Source organism: Schistocerca americana, chromosome 9, assembly GCF_021461395.2.
Source record: "Schistocerca americana isolate TAMUIC-IGC-003095 chromosome 9, iqSchAmer2.1, whole genome shotgun sequence".
NCBI lineage: Eukaryota > Metazoa > Arthropoda > Insecta > Orthoptera > Acrididae > Schistocerca > Schistocerca americana.
Window position 1 is genome coordinate 71,777,316 of NC_060127.1, and position 17,286 is coordinate 71,794,601.

Sequence of the window (17,286 nt, forward strand, 5' to 3'; positions counted from 1 at the left end):
TTTTCCATTTTGACCCCCCTTGTGATTCATATCCTAGCCACAGGGGGAGTCAAAAAGATTAGACGGGTAGACCACATAACTAATGAGAAGGTATTGAATAGGATTGGGGAGAAGAGAAGTTTGTGGCACAACTTGACTAGAAGAAGGGATCGGTTGGTAGGACATGTTCATAGGCATCAAAGGATCACCAATTTAGTATTTGAGGCCAGCGTGGAAAGTAAAAATCGTAGAGGTTGATCAAGAGATGAATACACTAACCAGATTCAGAATGATGTAGGTTGCAGTAGTTACTTGGAGATGAAGAAGCTTGCACAGGATAGAGTAGCATGGAGAGCTACATCAAACCAGTCTCAGGACTGAAGACCACAACAACAATAACAACAACAGTCAAAGCCGGCGTTGCTAAGGTATCTATTTATAGCTGTGCATACCAAACACACGCGGTGTCGGACCTTGCGCTTAATGTTTATGACGTCATATATCCTGAACAAAAAAACGGTTCAAACGGCTCTGAGCACTATGGGACTTAACTTCTGAGGTCATCAGTCCCCTAGAACTTAGAACTACTTAAACTTAACTAACCTAAGGACATCACACACATCCATGCCCGAGGGAGGATTCGAAGCTGCGACCGTAGCGGTCGCGTGGTTCCAGACTGTAGCGCCTAGAACCGCTCGGCCACCTCGGCCGGCATCCCCTGAACCATGCGTCGTACAGTGATAGGGTTGATAAGGATAATTTGAGTTTAATGCGGTAATTTGGGTGTAAATGAAATTTTTTTCATAATTCATCGATTTTCCAACATATTCAAATTTGACAAATATTCTACATTTCACATGTGGTGTGATGGCCATTCCTTCACCTTCCTGGAGACAGCTGACAGAATACATTAAATAAATTCACACTTGCAAATAAGGACAACCATCAATTACAGAATGGAATGACAACAATGAAAATTCGTGCTGGACAGGGACTCCGATTTCCTGCTTATCGCGAGCGGTCGCCTTATCATTTGGCTATTCGTACACGACTCACGACCAGACCCTTCCGTATGTCGTCAACCAAGAGTCTACGACAAGCACTTGTACATCCATTATGTGTATTCCCATACAGGTCTGACGTTGTACTTGAAAGCCGTTGTCTGGTATCGGCAGATAAATACGATATTGTAGGGCCTGTGTTGATGATGTATGGAAGGTCTGGCCATGAGTCATGCACGAATAGCCAAATGGAAAGGCGAGTGCTCACGATAAGCGGGAAATCCGAGTACCAGTCCAGCACGAATTTTCATTTTCGTCATTCCATTCTACAGCTGATGGTAGTCCTTATTCGCAGTTTTCATTTAATGTATTTCATAACAGCTGCAGTTTCCGCATGCATGAATATCCAAAGGAACTTTTCATCATTATCAGAATAACACAGGCACTGCAATATCGTATAGATGACAGACTGGATTGTTTGAGAATAAACATTCCTCCATTTTCCTGGAGATAGACGACAGAATGGATTGTTTTAGGGAAAACACTAGAGGTATTTTGTGCACCTGAAGTAGAAGCATCGAGTATCACCTGAGGAGGCGTAATAGGAAAGCTAATCAAAATTACTGCCAGCTTAAAACCATGTACTGACCTGGGACTCGAACCGGGAAGCTCATCTTTCATAGGCAATGCTTTTACTAACTCAGCTTTGAAGGCACTATTTGTGACCCATAAGCTAATGTTCTCTACATTAATAAACAAGATCTCCAAGGTTCATTGCATTCTCTAAATGATGACTGATGATGAAGGTGGTGGTGGTGGTGATATCTAAAGGAAAGTGACTGCAAGGAAATGCAAAACAACTTTGTTGGTATGTTCAAATGGCTCTGAGCACTATGGAACTTAACACTTGAGGTCATCAGTCCCCTAGAACTTAGAACTACTTAAACCTAACTAACCTAAGGACATCACAAACATCCATGCCCAAGGCAGAATTCGAACCTGCGATCGTAGCAGTCGCGCGGTTCCAGACTGAAGCGCCTAGAATCGCTTAGCCACCATGGCCGGCTGGTATCTTCAGTTAGTGTATTGAATGAGATCTGTTTTTAAATGTGAAAAAACGGAAGATAAAAATATCAAAAATGTAGGAAAAGACAGATTGCTGCTTACAGTAAACAGGACACGTTAAGTTGTAGACATGCACTTTTAGAACACACTTACACGTAAGCGTTCGGCCACAGCCTTTGTCAGTAAAACAGAAACACACACCATTCATTCACACAAGCAAACACACTTCATGCATCCATGACCCTGGCCCGAGCCACCGGAAATGGTGGTCACGTGTGTGTGAAGTATGCCTGCTTGTGTGCCTGGATGGTATGAGTTTCTCTTTTTTTGATAAAGGCTGTGGCTAAAAACTTATGTGTAAGTGTCTTTTAATTGTTCCTGTCTGCAACTTAACGTGCCCTCGGATTGTTGATATTTCTACCTAGCGTTTCCACTGTTTGAAATGGAAGATAATTTGCAGGACCAAGACTAAGACAGTATTTGGTGACAAGATTAATGATAACTTCTGAAGCCTGTCATCATATAAGTATTTAGGTGCAGTACTACTGTATACAAAACATTAGTATGCTCTAGAGCAGGGCTTCCTTCCCAACGTGTGGCCGGCTCTTTGTAGGGAGTCCGCGGCCACCTTTCACCAAATCGTGTAAAATAATGAGTAGAATTATTGAATAAAAATGTGAAAATCAAATTCATCACCTTTTTTCGTGTGAAAAACTTGTACTTTTACTTCAGGTCGTATTCCCAAGCAGCCTTTGCGGTTCCTAAGTGAGAACGCATACACAGTTTAGTGCCGGAGAATGCGGATTCTCTGATCAACTGTTTCGCAACAATACGGGGGTCTTTCGTGCGCCGGCTCACTGCGCTAGATGCGCTGAAACCTTTTACGCATGCGCGGAGCGAGCTTTGTCGACCAATCACAGTGCTCGCAGGCTCGTATGCGGCCCCAGGCATCATTAATATTAAACTTGCTTTGTCAGTGCACTATCTATTTCATAAGTCGATTTTTGACCAGTTTATTACTTCTAACATGGATTGGTGACTGAAGTCAGGATCATTGAAGAAGGGTGCAGTTTCTCCATCGCCTTCGCAACAAGGGAAGTTCCCGGTTGAAATGAATGAGGAGCGAGAATGACCAAAGGAAGAACGATCACAAGAACCTCCACAGTCGGATTTATTGTGTGAAAACGCTGCAAGTACTCCATTGGTTGCAGTATCCTGTGGGAGTGGAATAACCAAGAAGTGTGAATACAACGAAAGCTATTTAGAAATGAGCTTTGTGGAGAAAAGGGAGGGTAAATCTCAGTGTGCAATTTGTGCGCGAGTCCTTCCAAACAGTTCAATGGTTTCAGTTAAATTGCGCCGTCATTTTGAAGGTACTCATCCGGATTTCCAGGCTAACGACATTTATCTTTTCAAAAAGAAGAGTTCTGAACTAGCTGCTTCTTAACATTGCATGAAAACTCATGCAAAAACAATTAATGAAAATTCATTAAAAGCTTCTTTCTTGGTTAGTTATCGAGTGGCAAAGCTCATACCATTGCAGAAAATATCACAAAGCCGTGTGTTAATGATATTGTTTCTTGCATACTAGACGAAAAGGCAGTAAAGCTTGTATCTTCGGTAACATTGTCAAACAATACTGTCAAGAGACGCAGTGTTGGCATGTCAAATGATGTGAAAGACACTCTTGTTTCTCGCATCCAACACAATTCATTTTCTCTGCAGATAGATGAATCCACTGATGTTGCAGGATTAGCGATTTTACTGGCTTTTGTCCTTTATGAATGCTCTGCATGTTATGAGGAAGACCTCTTGTGCAGACCACTACCTGCCAACACAACAGGTGCTGAAATATTCCGTCTATTGGATGATATTTTTAAGGACTAACGAAGTTTCATGGTCTAAATTGCATAGTTGTGTGCACAGATGGTGCAAAAACTATGGCGGTTCCTATAGTCAGAGCAATAACGAAAATAAAAGAAAACGCCTAGAATTTCAGCAGTAGTCATGGTGCTCTCCACAGATACGCTTTAGCTATGAAACAAATGCCTGTTTCGTTCAAAAAGTTTTAGACGAATCAATTCAAATCATTAACTACATAAAATCAAGGCCGTTGAAGTCAAGACTTTTCACAATACTGTGTGAAGATATGGGAAGCCTTCATCGTTCCCTGCTTCTCCACACAGAAGTGAGGTGGCTGTCACGTGGGAATGCACTCTCGGTTGTATGAATTAAGATTGGAAGTCTTAGCTTTCCTTTTGGAGCATAATACCAAATTAGCAGACCTTATTAATGACGAAAATTGGGAGTGTGTACTTGCCTATTTGTCAGATTTTTGTCCAAAATGAACGAACTGAATATTTCACTCCAAGGGCAAAGTGAAACAAAGGTCACTGCTATCGACAAAGTTCGAGCATTCAAGAGGAAAACCAATTTTTGGGCAGAGACTGTCGAGGAGGGCAGGTCAAGTGTTTTCCTCTTCTCAAGGAGTTTTTGAAAAACAAAACATTGGCGCTTGGGGAGAATTTGTTTCACAAATCCTGGAACATCTCCGAAGCTTGATGTCATTGTTGGAGCATTATTTCCCAACAGCTGAAGATGAGAAGCTGCAGAAATACGAATGGGTGGTCGACCCATTCACTGTATCCAAAAATCCGAACATTCTGTCATCAAATGAACATGAGTTGACACAGACCCTACCTTGAAATCAAGTTTTGACATTGACGGTTACTCACACTTTTGGATAACAAGATTAACTGCCCCCATGGTGAAAAGGCAAAACGTGTACTTCTTCCGTTTGCCACAACATACATGTGTGAGTCTGGATTCTCGATCTATGCTGCCAACAAAACTAAGTACCGAAGCTGTCTAGATGTGGAACCAGACATCCATCTCCAGTTGTCAAGAAATGAACCCAACTTTTCAAAATTGTGTCAGCAGAAGCACCCTCAAAAATCACATTAGGATTCCATTATTATTCCTACAGACAAATCTATAGTAAAGAAGAAACCATTTTTCTTTGTACTACTCAGTGAACGTACCGGAACTATAACTCTGTAGGAATTTTGTTTCTGTCTTCTATCATTTGCAACATAATTATTAATTGAATTGATATTTTTGTTAAAAATATGACCTGCCTATAGGGTCATTCCACGTCAAATCAACAAATGAAACCATCGTTTTCAACCTTACCCACTTGGATTTAAATGAAATTAAGTATTCCTGTAGTACTCATAAATGGTACCACAAATTAATTTTTCCACATTTTTCTGATAAAAAGTTATCGAGTAATGGACTTTCAAAAATCGAAAAAATGACAAATTTTTGACTTGCAGAACAATGTTGTTTTCTCTGTAACTCGTGTTCTAATTAAGCTAGAACAATAAAATTCACTTCATTGGAAGCTCTTTTAAAGAGCTTTTATATGATACCAAACATCATTAGTTTAATACATGTATACACATTGTTTATAAAAACAACATTGTTGAATTTATCGAATTTTGAAAAACTGTATTTTTAAAATTCTCAAAAAATATATGTGAATGATGCACTTTACATCTACATATTCTAAAGTTTCAACTTGGGATGAGCATGGGATCACTATCAACAGCAATTTTATGTTTACCACGATTCTCCAAAATCAGTCAGATAGGTGAATTTCTATTATTTTGCTACACATGAAAATATTACAGTGTTAGATATTGTTACATTGTCCAAAAATTGTACTTTTGAAATGAATAACTGCTTATTAAACTTTAGTGCTAACTATTTATTAATAGCTGTAAAACCACAGGAAAGAAAGAAAAAAAGGAAGCTATCTCTCATTTTAAAGACTATATATAAAATGAATCTTTGGTGTTACTATCTGCAATCTATTCAGTATTTTATCTCTGGTTAATATTGTCAGCAATTTTCACCTATTGTTGAAAGTGACCCACGCATTATTTTGTTGTGAGGCAGCTGTAGTGAAATTATGTGATTAACTCTGAAATGTGTTTTGAATCTAGCTTAAAGGTACTTTTGTACAAACCTCACAAGAGTCTGTAAGTTTGTATGCCTACAACCAGTTAATGTTTGCATACTATTAACATAATGAAATATTTTTTTACAGGAAGTGAAAGAATAGAGGAGTAATATTGTGTAATATTGAATATAGAAAGCTGGGGCATTCAACTTCAAAAACTTTTTTTTTAATTAGTTTGTTCACTTGAGAAATATAAAATGCCTAATATTTCAGCTTTGTGCTGTACTCCATTTAATGAAAAGGGCCACAATAACCACAAGAAAAACTTACGGCCTGTTTCACAATGGATGATAGCAAGAAAACCTTTCTTAACTTTAAATCAAAAAGTGTGTGACAACTGCAGTAAAAAAAATTGCTCAAGTAGAAATTTGTGATCCATCTAGCACAGAAAATGATGTGACCTACTGTATTCTGTGGTGAAACAAGAGAGTGAAACGGTTTTATGTGGTAGTGACGTACAAGACATTGCATCAAGTGAGGCCTCAGAAAGGCTGAATGCTTCTTTGCAGTCCATTGGTGAATCGCCAATTAAGAAGAAACAACTGTGCGAAGCAAAATATCCTAAAAAAAACTAATTAAATTAACTTCAACAATTCAAACAAAGGTATTATTGCTTCCTTCCATAAAAGAAGAGGAGGTAATGATCATGCAGAATCTGAGATGATGAGTCAGCTAAAAGGTAAATTTCATACATGTACATCTCGAAGTAAACAGATGGAAATTCTTACCATTTTACCCAAAAGCTGGAGTGTTAAGAAGCTTCATGACGAATTTAACATAACAGATTACATGGCTTGAAGAGTAAAACATTTGGTGGAGGCCAAGGGAATCTTGTCTTCACCAAACCCAAAACCTGGCAATACTCTTGATCAAACAACTGCTGATTTTGTTAGAAACTTTTATTGTTCTGATGAGATAGGCAGGGCAATGCCCGGGAAAAAAGATTTTGTGCTTGTGAGAGATAATGGAGAAAAACTGCAAGTACAAAAACGGATAGTTTTAAGTAATTTTAAAGAAATGTACGCGAACTTTAAAGACAACCACCCAGAGCTCCACATTGGATTTTCGAAGTTTGCAGACCTACGTCCCAAAAAATTGTGTTTTAGCTGGAAGTAGTGGTACACATAGTGTCTGTGTGTGTACTACCCATCGAAACTTCAAACTCATGCTGACTGGATGTAACATTCCTCAGCCGACAAAGGATGAAGATAATCCAATAAAAACTTACAAAGACTGCATTGAAAGAGTTGTATGTAATCCGTCATTACCTGCTTGTCATTTTGGTGAATGTAAATTCTGCCCTGGCCCAGAAACATTTAAGACATATTTACAAGATTTGTTGAATACTAATGATATTGATAATATAACTTATCGGCAATGGGTTTCTGTTGATCACACATCTCTAGAAACAATAATAAAATCATCTGACAACTTTATTGATTGTTTTTTTGATAAATTAAAATCGCTTACATGAGATTCATTTGTTGCTAGTCAACAATCAACCTTCCAAAAGAGACTGAGAAATGAACTTAAAGAAGGCGAGATCTTAGCGATCTGTGACTTTTCTGAGAATTACTCCTTTGTCATCCAGGATGAAGTTCAAGGCTATCACTGGACAAACATGCAAGCAACAATTCATCCCATTGTTGCTTATTACAAGGATGGTAACAAACTCGAGCACACAAGTCTTGTAATCATATCAGAATGCCTAACACATGACACTGTTGCTGTGCATTTGTTCCAATCGTACTTGATGTACTTCCTGACTGTTAAATTTGGTAGAAAACCAAGAAAAAAATATTATTTCTCTGATGGAGCAGCAGCTCATTATAAAAATAGGAAGAACTTTATCAACCGGTGCCATCATGAAGAAGATTTCCAAACTGAAGCTGAATGGCATTTTTCAGCCACCTCGCATGGGAAGGGAGCTAGTGATGGTATTGGTGGAACAGTTAAACGACTTGCAGCTCGAGCAAGTTTGCAACAGCCATACAGTGATCAAATAAAGACACCAAAACAACTTTATATGTTTGCCAAGGATAACATAGAAGGAATGAACTTCAAATATGCTACTAAAGAAGATCACAAAAATGAAGAAATGAAACTTATGGAGAGATTTGAGAAATGCTGCAAAATTGTAGGGACACAAAAACTTCACACTTTTATTTGTGTTAGCAAGGACAAAATAATAACAAAAGTGTATTCAAACTCTGATGATAGTAAAATTGGACTGGTGACAGTTTCTGACAGAGAGACAATACTGTTCAAAGACATAAAAGGATATGTTGCTTGTGATTATAATGGACACTGGTGGTTAACCTGTGTACTTGAAAAAAATCAGGAGAGGGATGAAATCACAGTTAGTTTCTTACATCCACATAGACTGTCACCATCTTTTTCATTTCTGAGTCATCCAGACATTCTTTCCATAAGCAGTAGGGAAGTAGTGGCAATCGTGAACCCTCAAACTGCTACAGGGCGGACATATAAGTTATCCAGTGCATAAATGTTGATGTGCAACAGACTGATTAGTTTGAAGTATGAAGAAGTGCGCTAATAGGATGCCTATTTGTAAATAATAGTAATTACTAACTGAATTTAGGTCCGATCTCAGGTATTTATCTTTCTATGCTTTTTTTTTTAAGTTTTCATTTTGTATTTATTAATTACAGAAGCATAAAACATGTTCTTTTGTCAGTTATAAGTTATTTTTTATTTCCACATTTTACAACAACATACAACTGGTGAGAAGTAGGCCTAATAACTAAAATAAATTAGTTTTTACGAATTTTTAAAGCACCACCCTTAACGTAAAATTGCTTTTGATAGTGATCCCATGCTCATCCCAAGTTGAAACTTTCAGAATATGTAGATGTAAAGTGTATCTTTCACATATATTTTTTTGAGAATTTTAAAAATACAGCTTTTCAAAATTTGATAAATTCAACAATGTTGTTTTTATAAACGATGTGTATATATGTATTAAACTAATGATGTTTGGTATCATATAAAAGCTCTTTAAAAGAGCTTTCTGATGAAGTAGATTTTATTGTTCTGGCTTAATTAGAACATGAGTTATAAAGAAAATAACATTGTTCCGTGAGTCAAAAATTTGTCATTTTTTTCAATTTTTGAAAGTCCATTACTAGGTAACTTTTTATCAGAAAAATGTGAAAAAATTAATTTGTGGTACTATTTATGAATACTACAGGCATACTTAATTTAATTTAAATCCAAGAGGGTAAGGTTGTAGCACTTGTTGAATTGACGTGGAATTGCCCTATACTTTAGTTACCATTACTTGCTATTACTGTGACACTATATTGTGGCAACTGGCTACGAGCGTAAACAAATGAGGACTTTTCACGTGCCACCTTGTAAAAGGTAAACCTCCTCTGACAGAATTGTTTCCTTTGAGATAAAAAGTCTTATGTTCTGTGAAATGCTCTGTCCTGTTATATAGAAATAAGAGTCTTTTTATTTGTTTTCCTAATTTGTTTACAGTCGAGGCTGACTGCCACGATATAGTGTCCAAGTAGTAGTTGAAGTTGTCAGCTGTGGCTAAACTGTTGCCACGCCGCCTCCCCGTTGCCAGCTACCAACTGACAGTACACTGTTGCAATGCCGCCTGCTAGCTGCCGGCTATGGACTGACGGCTCCCATTCAGTAGATACTCAAAGATGTAAACATAACTAGACTTTCCGAGCTGTTTACATGGGCACAAAAATCGATTGTGGAACTGGAAAACGGATTTATAAAAGCAGATTTCCAGAATTGTTTTTGAAGTGTTTACCTGACCAACCAAAAGTGGAACTGGGACATCAGCTTATGAAATCCAGTTTTGGAAATGCATGTAAACTGGGTGAATGTATTTCCACACATTGCATAACAGATGTCACAATAGTCCTTTAAAGGCAATTCCTTGGCCTCTTTTCTTTCGTGATGTTTTTGTACTCCGAATCATGGGTCTGCCTCTTTTCTTCACAGCTGCCTGGAATGGTCGCGCAGTCTAGGGCGCCATGTCGTCTTGGATTGCGTGGCCACTCCCGCCAGAGGTTCGAGCCCTCCCTTGGGCGTGTGTGTGTGTGTGTGTGTGTGTGTGTGTGTGTGTGTGTGTGTGTGTGTGTGTGTGTGTGTGTCCTTAGCGGAAGTTAAACTTAGGTTAATAGTGTGCAGGACTAGGGACTGATGACCACAGCAGTTAAGTTCCATAGACTTTACATACATTTGAACATTTTTCTTCGTATTTCTTGAAAAAACCACACACACACACACACACACACACACACACACACACACACGACTCTTACGAAAACACAACAGTAGCCAAACAGTGGAAGTGAACATACCACAAGTGGCAGCTTGTCAACAGTGAACAGTTTGGGGGTGACGTTGATTGCTCTTGGAGGAAGGCAGCTCCAACGTGTGAAATGTCAATTACCAAGTACGTTTAATGAGGCTATAATGCGTTGAACAAAGGGAGTAAATCCACTAGTAAGTGTCTCGATGCAGTGGGAATTCAAATTGGATCGTTAATTTCAAGTTGTTTTCATTCATCTCTAAACTTCGGGGAGGGGGGGGGGGGGGGGGGGGTCGTTGGGAACATGGCACTTGCATTAAGAAGCTTTCAGTTCCCAAGGGTTTCGCTCTGAAATTTAAAGTTACTGTGCTCTTGAGTGACTAGGAGTCCGCCATGGATTTTCGACTGAAGAAGGGGTCTGCCAGCTGAAAAGTTTGCAGGTACGCATTATAGATATAAATACTCTTTTTCATTACTGGGACTGTAACAGTCCAAACTTGTTTCAGAGCAAGTCAAGGCAGCAATGTCTACTGGAACCAATCAGTTACAAGCCCCTGAAGCTGTGTCATGGCGGTGTGCCAAATATATGCCAAAAATGTTAAACACCCATCACCAAAGTGCTTCTTCAGTGGTGTGAAGGAGTAGAAATCGCTAGTTAAGTACTTGAGATTTGCTGACGACATTAGTGTAGTAATCCAAGGTCCAAACGTGACCTTCACAGGCAATTCAGATGGAAGCTGAACGAGCCTCCAAGGGGTTTACAGTGAATGCTTTGTGTCTTAGTCTCACAAAGACTACTCCTGTGCAATTTCAAACTGGCAGTAATAACATGTTAGCAGTGGAAGTACTCATTAATGGTCATACACTACGTGAAACACGTTGCGTAACATTCCATCGCATCAAGTTACACTGAGTCAAAACAGAGTCAATATACTGATAAACTAATAGAGACCATAAGTTCATTGCAACTTGCCCTCAGAAGCATCTCTCACTGTGTTGACCCAAAGGCAAGAGTGTTGGCTTATTCTGCATATATTCACTCCCACTGTCTCATGGGATTATCTTCTGTGACAATGCACAGAAAGTAAATAAACTGTGGAGCAAAGAAACACATAAGAGACATTCTTCACACCAGCTTCCGAGTTCTTGCTCTTTTTCTAGTGGAAGCACACACATTCACAGCTTCTCCACAAAGTGTGCATTTGGGCATCAGTCTGATTTGTGTGTGTGTGTGTCTGTACTTTTAAAAGAAAAATAACGAGAGCTCAAAAGCTAGTGTGAATAGTATTCTTGTTATGTGTTCCTATGCTCCACTCATCAGTCTGCTGTAGGTGAATGGTTGCCTTTTCCTTATTTTACATACTGTTTCATATAGGAATTTTCGTTATTATTATTATAAAGTAAATAAAGTCTTTATTCAGAAGAAGTGGTCATAAGAATACTGTGTAAAGTAGATGGTGTACATTTTGAAGAAGCCTGTGTATGGATCTTCGAATCCAATACATTTACTCAAAAAGGTTTTAATTGGTTATGATAAAAATCAGTTTTACCTGAACTGGTATTCACAGTCACAATACAACACACAAAAATAATTTTCATTTGGATGTTGTCTCCTTGTCCTGTGTTCGGAATGGAGTTTCCACACTTCAGTGATAAGATGCTCAACAAGCTCCTGTCTATACATAAAGCAGGAAATCAGGAATCCCTACCATTTCAAAAAAAGAGTTAAAACATTCCTTAGTAACCACTATTTCAACATGTTATGTGAATATCTAGATTCAGTGATTGAAAAGTTCTGTTAGCTGCATTGCAAATCACTCTGTTTCTTGTAAGGCTGTATCATAAGTAGTAATGTGCAGTAAATAGGACTGAGTATTTACAAACAGGTACATATTTTCTTTGAAAAATATCACTGAAATCACGTTAACTATGAAGCTACCAAGCAAATAAACAGTGTCTTTCGGTGGTAATTGAGGAGGCAGCAGCTTTTTTCAAAGTAGAAACTTCGATTCTTATTTACTTGCTTCAGTTTAGATATATTAGTGTGAATAGCATTATGCAATATACAATGACCAGCATGAAAAATACAAAACCCAATAAATGATGTATAAACATTGTGTAATAATCTGTTTAATCAAAGTGAACCACTTCAACCAATTTTTTGAGACAGGGTAAGTTACTGGCATCACTTTGCGAGCAAACAATAAAGTGTTGATTGTTTATTGCATAAGCCTCAGTTGTTTCCTGCACAACTTGGAAAACAAATCACTGAATGGGAGTGAATAATGTTTTCACACTCTTGTAGTGCTTATTGTTGTACCCTGAGTTGTTTTCCTTCCAATCACACATTTTTGTAGGATCTATTCATGATTGTCAAAATCAGCTTTCTGGAGTAAGCATGCTGTTAAGCCCTGGACAAGCTGCGAAAGCTGTTGCCTTGGTGGAAGATGGCTGCAGCATGCATTACTATGAAGAGGTTTTGAGGACTACACCTTCCATGATTTCCAGAACTATATGAAGGTACAGTATGGGATACTGGAAGCTTTGCAAGCAGACCATGAACAAGCCCAAGAACATTTGAAGATGACTGGAAGAAGCCAGTCTTCAGTCCAGAAGACCTGCTACAGGTCTGGAAATCACTAGAGAGCATTGCACAGTTCCACTAAATTTCTCAAGGGAATTTCTTGACTGGACAGTACAACAGTGGGATCAAGTGTTGTTCATCGATGAGTTGTGATTTGGCCTCCGATCACCTGATGGAAGAGAGAGGGTCAGGAGAAGGCCAGGGGAAAGGTATTCCCCTCGCACATTCTCATCCATGATGCCCTTTCAGGGTGGTTCTGTGATGCAACGATGGATTTGGTCTTTGTGAGGCGTGGGATCCTTACCACACATCAGTATGTGGAGGAAGTCCTCCTGGAGCATGTTGTTCCTGTGCTCCATTTATTGGTGATGATTTTACACTAATGCACAACAATGCATACCCACATGTTGTGAGAACTGTGAAACAGGAATTCATGCTATGGGTTGGCCTGCTCAAAGCCCTGACTTGAATTCTATTGAGCACGTTTGGGACCAGTTGGGGAAAAGAGTCTGTCAGCACTATCCTGAGACCCTACAGGACTTACAGAATGCTCTCCTCGAAGAATGGGATATAATTCATCAACACGACATTACTTTGGAAATACACGCTTTTGAATATGTGAACAGAGGTCTGTGAAGTAAAGTCTGAAGTGTGCAACATCAAAACAGATGTGAATTACCTTTAGGAGCATACTCAGAATTTCCTTGAATTGCGCACCTCTGGCTTAAATTGTTAAATTTGTTTATAATCCTCTATCTTTTTTCATTGGTTGACACTCAGATGGGACTGTACCGCAATCATAAGATAGTGGACTAATGTCACACATTTAAAATAAATTTTAGTTTTTGTAAGAAATTGAAATGTTGCATTTTTCATCCCGGTCAATATACTAATAGTTTACTGTTTACTGCACATATTATGTTTGTATGAGTTTGTCATCTTTGGGCTAATATATGCCTTCGCTTGTTGCACATCCTTGAATGTTCTGCTCGTCAGTGGGATCTGCAGAACACAATGAACAATGAACAAAAATAATAAATTTTTGAAAATATGATGTAATTGGATGGATAAAAAATCTACTAACCAACTGGCAACATGAGAAAGGTTAAAGAAATGTGCAAGGTTTCGAAGCTAAAGGCTGGAGGCGTTGGTTGAGAAAGCTTGCACATTTCTTTAACCTTTGTATACGTTTTATCCTGCCCCGCTTGGTGAGTAGATATTTTTATCTATCCAATTACATTATACTTTCAACAATGAATAATGAGGACGATCTACAAATTTGAAGCTAAAGAATTTTAGGCGCATTGTTTTTTTGCATTTTTTGTGTTGCAGCATACTTTCAAAAATAATTGAATATTCAGACAGTAGCACCAGTCGTACAGAAAAATTTAATTAATCACTGATGTCCAGTTTACATTAAACAAGGTGATCATCATGGGGTGTCATGAGAAGAAACCAGAACACATCAAATACTTAACACAACTTCCAACATTTTGCTGGCACATTTGTTCGAACAAGACATAACCTGACCAATACAACCACAGCAACAACAACTACCTCGACAGTCTTCCACAAACAGATGACGGAGTTGAAGCAGTTACAAAAAGGACTGCAGTGGAGGGAGGGAAGATGAGCTGAGCAAGGTGGTTATAAGCCAGTGACCAAGTGTGGATTATTGCTCTTAATAGTTGGAGGACTTTGTGGTATGGCATTCCCAACCCGCGAACACTTTTCAAACATATTGTCCTCTGGAGCAGAACTCTGAATCTTCTAGTCCTCAGTCCACATTCATATCCCCTCTCCCCTTTCTTTTACTGAACACCATACTTTTTATATCAAATGTACTTTCACCTTGACTCTTCCTTCCCAATTGCATTTGGTATCGGAAACGCAGTTTGCCTCTCCACGCATTCTCAATAAATGAAGCGCCTTACGCACATATGACATTGCAAAAATACAACATAGCCAATTCTTCCCACTCCTCTGTATACCTTCTATTTATTGTACATTTTGAATTATTTCTTTGTATTCAAGTTCAAATGGTAACATCACACCATCATCATAAACCTACATCTGTCCTTGTTGTGGAGAATATTGAACTATTTATTCTCTTACACACTTATTTAATGTTGTTTATTAATTGCTATTGATTTCAAAGTGCTCATATGTTCATCATTGGTTTTAGCTGGTGTTACCAATTAAGAAAAGAGTCACACTCAATAACTATCCACAATTATAAAATATTTTGCAGTTGCACAGTACATCGGTCATCACCACGTGTTCTCAATGAAGCTGCGGCACCGACGATGACAACACGAGTATCAATCTGAGTATCGTCTTTGAACTAAGCTAAACATTATCTTTGTGCAGTTCCGCCAGCTAGATCTTTGTAAGCCTTGCTTGTGTAAAGAGGTGAATAAATGAACTATTGCAAAATGGGAGTATTGTTTGGTGTAACCGACCCAAACTTCTCCCTCACTGGTGACCCCGAGTTGTAATGTCTTCCGTTTTCGCCGTTTTACTGTGTCCATGGCCTTCGCGTTGGTTATTTTCGTGTGTGTTTCTTCGACACAGCATTCGAACAATGACTTCGGCCCAATGCCTAACGCCGGATTTTGTGATCGACATGCATCGTGTTGCGGGCAATGTACACCCGCCAGGACTGCAGCACGATGCCTCTCACTTGATGATTATGCCGATTTCGTAGGACGTTTTCGGGCCTGCAACAATAATTGAGGTTAGGAGTGTGCATGACTCCTGCTATCTGACGCCTTTGTTCCCACCACATGTGCCCTCCCTCATCGACGGTGCAGTTACCTCTTACAGATCTCCATGCAGTGCAGGACCAATGCCGATTTCTGCAAATGCTTCGTTCGACAACCTACCACCGACAGGACAACGATTTGCCACGCCGCAATCCGTGCAGTACCACGTGGATTCCTGCCACGTGGCCGGAACTGCTTTGTTCACAGGTCAACCTCCTCAGCATCCGACCACACCTGTACCTGCCTCGTTTAAGCATCAGCACATGCCTTCCTGCTTCGATACCTCGGCCTGCAACAGGAACAATAACTTGTTATCTGTGCCTGACCTCCATCTCCGTCCCACTGCTACGCCTCAGTGTTTTGTGCCACAACATTCACCTTATCCGCACACTGTTTTGAGTGGAGTGACTACGAACAGTGAACATTCACACATTCTGTCCGACATTCGACAGCATTTTCCACACTGTGCTTCTGGACAGACGGTACCAGTCGAGCTTCCGCTACAGTTCTCGGCACATCCTGGTGCCTCATACGCTTTGGTCTTCCGCGACGCGTCAATCCGAACACAATTGCAACGTGTTGAGCTTCTGCAACAGCAATCAACACAATAAGGTGTCTCACCCGTGCCGGCCTTCCGCGTCGCGACGGATCGCGCTCAACCACAACGCGTCACCTTCACGGTGCCACCCGGCCAGCCACCGTCGCCACATCCCCGGGAGTCACACTCTCCTGGAATACTACAGCAACAACAGCTTGTTTCAGGCAGTGCCCCGACGAATTCAACTCAACCGGTTCTTCTGAACATTCTACAACACTTACCGACGCTGCCGCCGTTTAATCCCGACAGCGCAACAACCTGTTTCAAATTTGTGGACGAAGTGTTCGACCATTACAAACTCGACGAGTCAGCCAGGTTTCTGTGCCTCATCACCCACCAGCACGACCAGGAGGACTTGATTGCTGACCTGGTCGACGCCCCGGACTCATCTACCCGGTACACTCTAGTCAAAAAGACAGTTCTACGTCGGCTTGCCCGCTCAACTGAGGCAGCAATATGGCATGTGCTCCACATCGAGCAACTAGGCAACGACAAACCTTCCCTGCTCTGGAAACGGCTACGTGCCCTGGTCAGCGCCGATCTACTCTCTGACACAGCTCTCCTCACTATCTGGTCAGATCAACTATTTCCTCACATCCGCTTTGCTCTGGCTCAGAGGTCTCCCGAACCTGTCGAGCAAACAGTGACAATTGCTGACAAGCTACATGATGCATCACTGCTCTACTTTGCCAGCCACTGTCTACCTGACAAGTCTCAGGTTCAGGCTCATCGTCCTGCGGCTGGACGTGGCCGGGGCCGCACTGTGCCGACCGTTCACCTCGCTCCAGAAGGCAGTAAACTAGCTACTGGGATGTCACCAGCTCCGCCCATGGTCATGCCCCCTCCTGCAACCGAGCCTGCTGCGACTACCGAACCTCGGCCACCACCACTGGCAACGAACGGAAATGCAACCGCACCACCCGTACTGTTACTTCCACACACGGTTTGGTGAGGTGGCACGGAACTGCAG

At 40.2% G+C, this 17,286-nt stretch overlaps 1 protein-coding gene across 1 annotated transcript in view; it reads left to right on the top strand.

Annotated features, from left to right (window-relative positions):
* Nucleotides 1–6,179, top strand: part of LOC124550662 (ribosome-binding protein 1-like) — a 57,493-nt gene extending 51,314 nt beyond the window's left edge. The window contains exon 3 of the mRNA XM_047125386.1: nt 6,157–6,179. Coding sequence (XP_046981342.1) covers nt 6,157–6,179 — 23 coding nt within the window. The remainder of the gene's footprint in view (nt 1–6,156) is intronic.
* Nucleotides 6,180–17,286: the final 11,107 nt, after the last annotated feature.